The 10,762-nt window shown below is 59.1% G+C and overlaps 1 protein-coding gene across 1 annotated transcript in view; it reads right to left on the reverse strand.

Moving 5' to 3' along the window:
* The window catches only part of WNT9A (Wnt family member 9A), a 32,259-nt gene extending 23,240 nt beyond the window's left edge, over nt 1–9,019 (reverse strand). The window contains exon 1 of the mRNA XM_075542156.1: nt 8,877–9,019. Coding sequence (XP_075398271.1) covers nt 8,877–8,971 — 95 coding nt within the window. The 5' untranslated portion in view covers nt 8,972–9,019. The remainder of the gene's footprint in view (nt 1–8,876) is intronic.
* Nucleotides 9,020–10,762: the final 1,743 nt, after the last annotated feature.

Genomic DNA, 10,762 nt, shown 5'->3' on the forward strand with positions numbered 1-10,762 from the left:
AACCTTCCCCCCAAAACAGGGACCTTACCCCATCCGGCAGCCATCCCAAGCCAAACCCAGACCAGGGCAGGAGGCAGCTCCCCGTCCCAGGCCTACCTTCCACACACGCTGACTCTTCATCTGAGCTAGCAGCCTTGCTGACACCAGCCTCCCATGCCATCCGGGCCACCAGTGATGGGGCGAGCTCCCATCCCCCGAATCCCCGAATCCCATGCACCCACAAACCCACCTGAGCTGCCACAGAGAGCTCCTCGCTCCAACTCTGCCCCGAGCACCCACGTCAGAGTCTTCCATCCCCTCCCTCCACCCAGGTCCCTGGGTCCCCACACTGTCTTGGGCTGGCAACTTCGTAGCACTCTGTCCAGTGGGCGGTCATGAAGACCATGGGGCCCGTAGAAAAGCAGCGCCCACCCCCCTCCCCATCCCCACGCCATCTCCAACCACCACCCGGCCAGGGCAAAGCTCGGAGGCACAGCAAGCTGGGCAGGCACAGCTGGCCTGGCTGATGGTGAGAGCTGGCCCCACTCCTGGCTCCCCAGGCAGGCCTCAGCGTCACGGGGAGAACACCCTGTGTGGAGGCAAGCAGCCCCTCACCCCGAGTGGGACTCCGAAGGTGACTGGCTGAGTACTGTCAAGTCAGGTTCCCTGCAAGTGGGCAATAGCTGAAGTGGATCCCGAAGACTGATAAGGCCCAGGGGTGGAAAAGGGCCAGACAGGATGGGCTGGAGGACCTCTCCCGCCGCCGCAGGGCGCCCTCTGGCTTAGCAGCCCTTGCCTCTGCTGGTGGGTCTGGCCTCCACATGGTCAGACAGCGAGGACAGTGGCTCACGGTGACTCCCTGTCTTCCAAGGCCCGAAAGAAGGCCAAGTCTAGGCTCCCGAGCAGCTGTGCCTGGTGCTGGGCCTTCTCTGCCAGGCTCAGCCAGGGTGGGCACCGTGAGGTGGGCACCCCCACTGCCTGTGACAATGCACAAAGAAGGCTGGGTGCCCCGCGGGCCGAGGATTAAGGAGAAGTGGAGAACGAGGCCTGCTCGACAGGTGTCGTCTTTCTGCAGCCAGGAAAGAGGACCCACGCCCGCGCTCCCTCCCTGCATGCCCGCCCGCCCCGCCTGCCCAAAGCCTTTATCGGCCCATCTCCCCTCCCCTGGGGCTCCAGCAGCCACGGAGCCGGACCTTCCCCAGAAGGAATCTGTGTGTGCGCATTCTTTTCTAGCAGAAAAAAAAATGATCCACACACTTCTCCTATTGTGTTCATACGTTGTAAGGCTAAACCCCCTGGAGCCGGGGCCAGCAGACAGCTGGGTGCCCTTGGCCTTGTAGGGCCACCCTGGAAGCCACTGGGAGGCACACCCGTGCCCTTGCCGGTGCCCACTGCCTCTGGGGGCTCTGCTGTCAGGCCCAGACCCAGGGCAGGGACCCAAGCCACACTGGTGGGAAGAAAGAGCTTGTGGAGTGGGTCGGGAGACGAGATTAGGCCCAGCTGTCTCCCTGTGCAGACGGCCGCCGGCACAGGAAGCCCGGGCGGCTGTGGGCAAGACATCTGTTCACACAGCTGAAGGAGCCAGGTTGTCCTCGTTCCAGCCCTCACCTCTAGTCACTGCGCCCCAGTACTCGGGATATATCCCGCTCAGAACCCAGAGCAGTGGAGGCAACCTCCAAGCCCCCGCTGGTCTTGGTCTGACACCAAGCACCTGCACACGCTCAGGTCCATGACAGTCTCCGTGTTGGGGGTAAGAGAGCCAAGTGCCAGCCTAGTTCTGTGGGAAGGGGGAGCACATGCACCTCACAGAAATCTGTGAGTAGAAGGGTCAGTCTGAGACCTCTCCTGGGCAGGTTGGATGGGGGGGGGGGACAGAGAGGCTCTGGAAAGAAGCCCTTTGAGAAGCCCAGAGAGCCCCCTACTTAAGAGAGTGAGGCATTAGCCCAAAGGTATATTTAGTCTACCTACTGGGAGCCCATTGGCCAGGTCACCCCGACCCCTTGTCTGAGCAGTGCACCCCTCCACTGGCTGTGGGGTTCTGTGAGTGATGGGAGAATTTCCCTTTCCCCTGTGCTGGGCCATGGTGGGAAGAGCTGGGCTGGACCACACCTTGCCCTGCCTGGCATTTGCTGGAGTTTCAAAATTAAGGACCACTTATGCCTCTGGGCCCACTGGGATCTCCTTCCAGCCCTCTTGGGGGCCAGCACACCCCAGGGAAGACCCATCTCCTGGACCCCACCCTTCTGCTCTTGACTCCCAGGAGTGCTCTTGGCACGGCCCTGGCCTCGTCGAGGCTGGCACTACAATGGACTGAACCGTCTCAAAACTCAAAACTGGGACTGTTTCCCCAAACCAAAATCTGAGCTGCCCTTCTCACACGAGCCCATCTCCCCAATCTTTTACTTCCCACACCCCCAGCCAAGGAGCTGGACCTGGGGCCAAGCACCAAGCACTGGTCACTCCCTTCTGTTAGCCCCCTCCTGACCCACCTCTGCCTCCCACCTCTTCTCTGGCACTCACACCCCTCCCTGTCTCCCTGACAGATGCCTTCCACTGTAGGCCTCCTCTGCAGCTCCCCAGCACCCGCAGGGAGGCCTGCGCCCTGCCCGTGTCACCTGCAGTCAGGGACAGGCTCTGTTCTCACTCTCCAGCAACCCGCCAGGTTCTCCCTCCCCACCCTCCGGCCCCTCCAGGGAGCCTCCACACCACCAGATAAGTGCCACCTGGCACCTGGGAAGCCTGTTTCCACTCCCCACCGAGAGACAGACAAACATCCCTTCCAAGCAGCCAGGAGCTAGTGCACATGACTCTGTGGGGAAGGGGCATCCCTGGGAACCCAGGCTTGTGAACACGGGTGCAGTGGGTTATGTCTGACCTCTCAATGTGTGTTTGGGGGGGGAGTTAGCTTCCCTCCTGACCCCAGGGATATGATGTGCATGTGCATAGAGAACATTGCACCTGCATACAACAGCTACTCTCAGGAGCCCCCCCCTCCCCCGCCCCAGGCACCAGTAAACTATGACAGCCACTTTCTTACTGTCCCTCCCACCACCACCACCACCAAGCCAGTGGAGAGAAGCAGCTCCAGGAAAGTCCCCTGCTCAGGGACCAGCAGGGCTGGGGCACCTCATAAGAGAAAGCACTGGTGTAGCAGTCAGGAGATGGGGGTCTCCTTGGTCCATGGATAGAGCCTGTCTATATAAAGAGCTTGCACAATTCAACAACAAAAAGAACAACAGCCAAGTTTAAAAAAAAAAACAGTCAAAGGCACTAGGCCTCTACGCAAGTACTCCTTCAATGCAAGAAAACTTTGTTCCATTAACTGGCATTCCATGATGCTCACCTTCCCAATACAATCACTGAAGACAAAGTGGGTACATAAAAAAATGTGATGAAGAAAGCTGATGTTGGCCGGCTATCAAAAGATATAGTGTCTGGGGTCTTTAAAGCTTGAAAATAAACAAGTAGCCATCTAGCTGAGAAGCAACAAAGCCCACATGGAAGAAGCACACCAGCCTGTGTGATCATGAGGTGTTGATAGGATCAGGTATTGGGCATCAAAGACCCAGAACAAAAAATCATATCATTGTGAATGACAGGGGTTATGTATGGAGTGGAGACCCAAAGCCCATCTGTAGACAATTAGACATGCCCTTACAGAAGGGTCACGAGGAAGAGACAAGCCAGTCAGGGTGCAGTATAGCACCAATGAAACATACAACTTTCCTCTAGTTCTTTAAGGTTTCCTCCCCCACTATCATGACCCCAATTCTACCTAACAAATCTGGCTAGATCAGAGTGTGTACATTGGTACATAAAAGAGCTCTCAGCACAGAGAATCCAGGACAGATAGAGCCCTCGAGACCAATAATGAGAGTAGTGATAGCAGGAGGCCAGGGGGGAGGTGGAGAGAAAAAAGGGGAACTGATCACAATGTCACAATGGTTAACATACAGCCTGCCCCCACCCAGGGGGACAACAGAAAAATGGGTGAAAGGACACAGCAGTTGGTTTAAGACATGAAAAAAAAAAAGTATAAATTACCAAGGGTTCATGAGGGAGGGAGGGGGAGAAGGAGGGGAAAGAGCTGACACCAAGGGCTCAAGAGGAAAACAATGTTTTGAGAATGATGATGGCAACATATGTACAAATGTGCTCGACACAATGGATGAATGGATGGATTGTGATGAGCTGTAAGATCCCCCAATAAAATGATTTTTTTAAAAAGGTCAAAGGATTTAAACAGACATTTCTCTAGAGCAGATACACACCTGATAAGCACATGGAAAGATGCTCAGCATCATGAGCTTTGCAGGTACTTCAGATCAAGGCCACAATGAGATCCCAGATTACCCCCACTATGGTGGCCATGCTTAGGAAAATGAATGATAGGAAGTGTGTGCAAAGATGCTGAGAAATTACAAGGCTGTAGGATTGGTAACTCAGGCAGCCAATGTGGAAAACAGTTGGCGACTCCACAAAAACTTAATCACAGAGTTCCTATGTGACCTGGCAATGCCATCAGGGCAGCATTGGTCACAACAACCAAAAGGTAGAAACAGCCCCAGTTGTCTATGAGCTAAAGATAAGGGGATATATATAAAATGTGATGTAGTCGTGCCATGGAATATTATACAGCCCGTAAAAAGGAAGGTGGCTCCGAGGCACGCTGCATGGATGCACCTCACAAAGCATACAGCTGAGCAGAAGGAGGCTGTCACGAAAGGTCACAGATCATAGGATTCCACTTATGAAATGTCTAGAACAGAGGTTCTCAACCTGTGGGTAGCGACCCCTTTGGGGGTCAAAGGACCCTTTCACAGGGGTCACCCAATTCATAACAGTAGCAAACAGTACAGTTGTGAAGTAGCAACGACAATAATTTTACGGTTGGAGGGGTCACTAAAACACGAGGAACTGTATTAAAGGGTGGCGGCCTTAGGAAGGTTGAGAGCCACTGGCCCAGCACAAACCAACCATGGAGACAGAAGCCAGTCGGTGGTTTTCAGGGCTGGGGAGCAAGGGGAAAGGGAATGACTGTGATGGAGGCAGGCTTCTGAGCTGATGAGAAGGTTCTGGAATGAGACTGTGGCTGGTTGCAGTCTTGAGACTATACCGAAACCACTGAAGTGTACACTTCAAAAGGGAGAGCTCTATAGTGGAGACAGCATTGCAAAGAGCAAAAGAGACGAGGCTCATAGGCCTGCCCGGCACCAAACCCACAGGCTGCCCGCCCAGCCTTGGTCTGCCTCTCATGGCCTCCCAGTGCCCTTCCTGCCACACAGCGTTGGCAGCCTCCACTTCTGAGCCATGACAGAAGACCTTCGGGCTCCGTCCTGCCTCCTTATTGGCCCTGGTAGCAAAGCTACATGAAACCAGACCAGGGGACCAGGCCACAAGCACCAGGAGCCCGGGGCCGAGCCTCAGCAGTCTGCAGAGGAGCCTTGGTCAAGGCAGAGCGTGCATGACTAGCCGCAGCAGGAGAACCTCTGAGTTTAGGACACTTCCCTCCTCTTTCAAAGGAAAAGGCAGGCTAGAGGCCTCCAGTCATTGCTTTGTCCAGACAGCCGGGCCAGCTTCCTCCTGCTAGCCTCCCGGAGGACCTCGTCAGAGCTGGCAGGCTCTGCGAACTCTCTAAGAAAAGGGCAGCAAGGTCCTAGGGAGCTCTGTCACAGACGGCGCTCGGCTCGGCTCTGGGCTTCCAGCCCCACTGTGGAGTGGAGGGTCAGAGAGAGGCCAACTGCCCCCAAACAAATCCCAACCACTCTCTCTAAGTCCACCCCCAGCTCTAACTCCACATCGCGGGGAATGCGCGGGCAGCATGCCCCAGGGTCTGAACTCTGCTGGCCCACACAGGGGACAACTCTCCACGCGTGCCCCGCGTTTCATGCACACAGCCTTCCAAGCCCATCATCTCACCGACCTGAAACACCAGCCCTGGCGCCATGTGGGTAGAAGCCCCTGGTCACAGAGGGGCACAGCAAAATTGTCAGCCTATCCAAATTCACTGCCCACCGCCTCCGATAGGGATGCAGTGGATCTCAGTCCAAGTCTGTATCCCAAACTTGCCATGTGACCTTGGGCCAGCCCTTCTGCTCAGGCCTCTGACCGGCACCTCTGCCAAAAAAGGACAACAGACCAAACCAGCGAAGGCCCCTGCAGGACAGACATCGTAGCAGCCTTCAAAGGAACCAGAGGGAAATACCACCTGCTAAGCAAGCCAAGACACATGCCGGCCAAGGAGGTGCTGGGGCCCGGTACGAGAAGATGGAGATGGGAAACCCCTCACCCCAGGCAGGCAAGCCTGAAAGGGTCTGGCCTGGTGACTAGAGGCTGCAGAAAAGGGCAGGAGGAGCCAGGCAGCCTCGGGTAGGATTGCAGGCTTGGGGGAGGGGGTGGGGAGGAATCACTTGGCCACGTGATGCCTCCCCCAGGCCAGCCTCGCTAGGTTTCTGGGCTGTAACTGGAGCTGCGTTCTTGCCTGGGAGCCTCCGTGCCAGGCAGAGCTTTCTGAGGGGGGAAGGGAATGAAGAGGCCTGGATGGAGCCCCTTCCTCCTACTCGCTACACTCCTGAGCTCCAGGACAAATCCTGCAGTGCCTCAGTGTCACAGAAGACCTAAAAGAGAGGGCCTTTACCCCCTTGCCCCGCCAGCTCCAGCCTGGCCCTAAGGTCTTAGCCCCATCTTCTATCCCCTCCTTCGACCTCCATACCAGGCCCTTTGCTGAAACAGGAGACAGAGTCCCAGACTGGCCCAGAAGGTCACAGTCATAGAGTGCCTTGTCCCCTCCCCTCCACCAGTGTTCAGTGGACTCTGCACGGTCAGGTATACCCTGGCCTGAGGCCCCTCTAGCCCTCTTTTGACCCCAGTTGGCACCTATCTTCCTCTCCAGGGCTGCTCCCACCTCCTGGTTTGTGGAGGTCCCACTTTCTGTCCCCCAAGGCAGCATAGTTCTCTGGTTCACACCCACCCAATATAACTACAAAGAGAGTCACGCTAGTGGGCAGGGCTCAGAGGAGTGCCCTCCAACCCCTGAATGAGTCCTGGGGGCCAAGCAGAGGTCAGAGAACTGCCCAGAAGTGCCACCAGCCCTTCCGAAGCTCCTCTGAGCTGCAGCACGGGGAAGGTTTCCTGCAGTGAAGCTAGATGCTTAAGTATATGTCTAAAACAGCAGAACACAACGCCCGCGGTGGAGCGACACAGAAGAGCTGGGAGAAAGAGGAGCATGGTGTGTGGCTAGCAGTGCCGAGCCTGGGGTCACAGACCTCCCGAAGGTTCCCTAGCACATACTTGAGGGGGGCACAGGGCAGCAGCAGGGCGAATGCATGCAGAGACGGCGGTGGTGCAAAAACCCCGGTGCAGACAGGCTAGGCTGTGTGCAAAGCTGCGGAGCAGCTGCCTGTGCTGGGAGGGCGAAGGCACAGTTGGGACACAGGGCTGCTCAGTGACTCACCATGGACCTGTAGCCAGAGAGCCCATCCTCTGACCCTCCCTCCTGCCCCTGGGGGTATAGCTGGGGGCACCTTAGAGAGACTCTGGGGGCTTGGCTGCACTCCTCCCAGCTTGATACACAGTGGGCCTGGGTCCAGGCAAGAGAGTTTGGGTGTAGAGCTCCAGGGGGCAAGGAGACATGGCGCTGACCCTGGAAGACAACCCAAGAGAAAGGAACAGAAGAAGAAAGGGGGAGAAAGAAAAACACAAAAGGAAAGTTTCCCATGAAAATATTTTATTTTCTTTGAGAACAGGATACACCTGCAGGGCTCCTCAGCCCAGTCGCCTCTCCCCGCCCAGGCCGGCGCCACATTCCTGGGCCAACGGAGCCCTCTGCCGGCCAGGCCGCTGAGCGCGGGTGTCCCGGGCCAGGGCCAAGGAACAGGTGACAGGCGGAGGGCGGTGGCCAAGGAGCGCCCGCCGGACGCCCGGAATAAGGTCTGGGACGAGCGGGTGGCTTCGGCCCCTAGGGGTGGCACCCAGAGGCGGCGCCCGCGGCGGAAGGTAGGGAAGGGTAGGGGGAAACCTGCCTCGGTGCCACTCTGGACCTCGGTGCGCAAAGCGCAGCGTGGATCCCTCAAAGTCGTTAGTTAGGTGCGGACATCCCGGATCTGGGAGAGAGGGAAGGGTGGAGGGAGAGAAGGAAGGAAAGGCGGAGAGAGACGCGCCAAAACCACAGTCAGCCGCAAACTGCTGTTGCAGAAGAAATGGGACCGCGGAAAGCGGCCCCGGGAGACAGCGGGGAGGCGGCGGCGTGGCCTCGGCCTCAGCCTGGCGCCGGGCACTTAGGACTTTGCTGCCTGACGCGCGGTCGGGTCGGATCCCACAGACGCGCTCTCACGGGCCGGGGGCGGCGTCAGAAGCAAAGCACAAGAAAAATAAATTCCTCAAGCTTGGAGTTTTTTTTTTCCCCCTTTGGGGCTCGGTGCAAGAAACATCTGGATTTTGTACGTATTTTTCTGTTGTTGTTAAATTAACTTCTGGAGGAGGAAAAGGAGGGGGAAGCTGCAAGAGGGGTGGGCGAGGGCCCAGGAGCTCGAGCTGTTTGGCAAGAGTAGGCGGCCTACAGGACCCGGACCCGACCTAGCCCCGGAGCGCCAGGCAGTCCCGCGCACGGCGACGACCGCTCCAGGGTCACTAAGAACAGCGGCCCCGCGAAAGCCCACGGGGAACGCAGACACCCCACCCCCGCCTAACCGCGGGAACTCCAACCCACCGACCGACCGACGCGCGCACCCCAAACAAACAGCTCCAAGCAACCCTGGCGGCCCCAGCCCAGCCCGGCCCCGGTCCCCAGGCCTGTCCGCTGCCCCCAGGAGCTCGGGAGCTACGGACACGGTCAGCTCGCCGGCGCTCCAGCCCCGCGGCGCGCCCGCCCTCTGCCCGGGCCGGAGAGCGGCACCTACCCGAAGTAGGCGGCCGAGGGGCGCAGCGCAGCGAGCAGCAGCGTCAACGCGAAGGACGCGGTGAGCCAGCGCGCCAAGAGGGGCCCATCCAGCATCTTGCTGCGCCGCGGCGGCTGACCATCTCGCTCCCCCCGGCTCCGCGCAGGGCGCGACGCCGGCCGCCGCCCTCTTATAGCGCCCGGAGCGCTGGGGGCAGCCGGGGGCGGGGCCGCGCCCGGCCAGCTGGGCCCGCCCCGCCCCGCGCCCGAGGGAGGGGGCGAGGGAGGGGGAGCGGGCGGGGTGGGGGACGCCGGCCAGGGGTGGGACCGAAACCCGAGCTGAGCTGGGCCCCGCCCGCGCCTCCTCCCGGCCACTCGGGGCCCGGGGCGCCGCTTCGGGGGCGGGGTAGGGCGGGGCCTGGGGCGGGCCCGCCCCCGTGGGTGGGGGAGTTGAAAGCGCGGGGCAGAACCCAGCTGCGGGGAGGCTGGGCAAGGGTGGCGGGGAAGAGACTGGGGGGCTCGGGGAGGACAGTGAGGTACTGCCGTTCCCGGTCCAGTTGACCGTTGTGGGAGTTGGGGGTGATAGGGAGGGCACGTTGGGAGCGGGGGGCGGGGCGCTGGCGGTTCTGGAGGTAACCGGCCCGGGGCGGGGGCGGAGCTGGAATCTGGGACGCCCTGACTGGGGCCACAGGGGACACCTGGCAGCGCGCCCGGAGCTGGAGCGCTGTTCGGGTGTTCCCCAAGGAATCTACGTGAGAAGGGGGAAAGGAGCCCGCAGGTAACCCCCACGCCCCTGTGCAAAGCTGGAACGCTACACGATCAGGGCCTTCCTAGTACGGCTTGTCGTCCACTTTTTGGCCCGGGAATGTGGCGACCTGAGCAGGTGAGCGCCGAGGCTAGTGGTTCCATTGGGTACTTCGGATTCTCCAAATTTAAATGGAGGGAGGTGCGGGGGGGTGGGGGGGGTCCTGAAGCCACTGTCACCACTGTTTGCCGGATAGCCTCTTTCTCGGAGCTCCCCTGCCTGTGTGTACAGCAGGGATAAGGAGGCTGAGCGGGGCGCCGTCTGTGAATAAGCCAGAGCCCCAAGGAAACGGAATCGGGTCGTCTCAGAGAATCCCAAACCACCTTAAAGCACGAGAGACATAAATCACCAGACAATGGAGTCTGCCTCAGAGAACCCTTGGGCGGTGGGGGTCTTGTCAACAGTCAAGGCCTGCCACTCGATGGGCTAGGCCCACCCAACACCATCAGGGCAGCACAGCTGACCCCTCTCTGGGCAGCAAGCGGCTGAAAAACGATCAGCTCAAACTCAGCTCCCACCTTCTATAAGAAAAGCCTGTCTGCGCTGTCTGAAGTTGGAAGGGTTCCCGCTGGGGCAAGTGGACTCAGCGGCCAGTGTCCAGGAGTCGGCTCCAGGACAAAGGAAACTCTGACCGTTGTCAGCAGATAGCTAGCAGCTAAGACTGCAGACCATGTCAGGAAGGGAGGCGTGTAACCCCCAGCCCTGTGACCTGTGTAAAGCACTTCCTCTCTAGGCCTCCCCTTCCCCACCCAAGATGGGCTCAATTCCAAGGAGCAGGGATTTCCCCTCAAGCTGTGATGGTGCCTCAGGCCCCCATTCCGTGCACCCAGTGAACCTAACCCTGAAAACTTTCCTGTGGGCAGGGGGCTTTCTTTTGTCCCTCCACCCCCATCTTTGCACCTCTGCTGGGCACCCCTGAAACTCCAAGGAGCTGGCACAGCAAAGGGAACGTCCAAGGTAGTCCTCCAGCTCATGCAGCCCACCCTGCCCAGCCCACCCAGGCAGTGGGAGTAAGGGGAAGCTGGCCCTCCCACTGTTGGGGGTCAGGTGTCTCAGCCCACCCCCAAAGCTTCCAAACTGAAGGCCTGCTTCCCGCACCCGGG

This window comes from Tenrec ecaudatus, chromosome 2, assembly GCF_050624435.1.
Source record: "Tenrec ecaudatus isolate mTenEca1 chromosome 2, mTenEca1.hap1, whole genome shotgun sequence".
Lineage (NCBI taxonomy): Eukaryota > Metazoa > Chordata > Mammalia > Afrosoricida > Tenrecidae > Tenrec > Tenrec ecaudatus.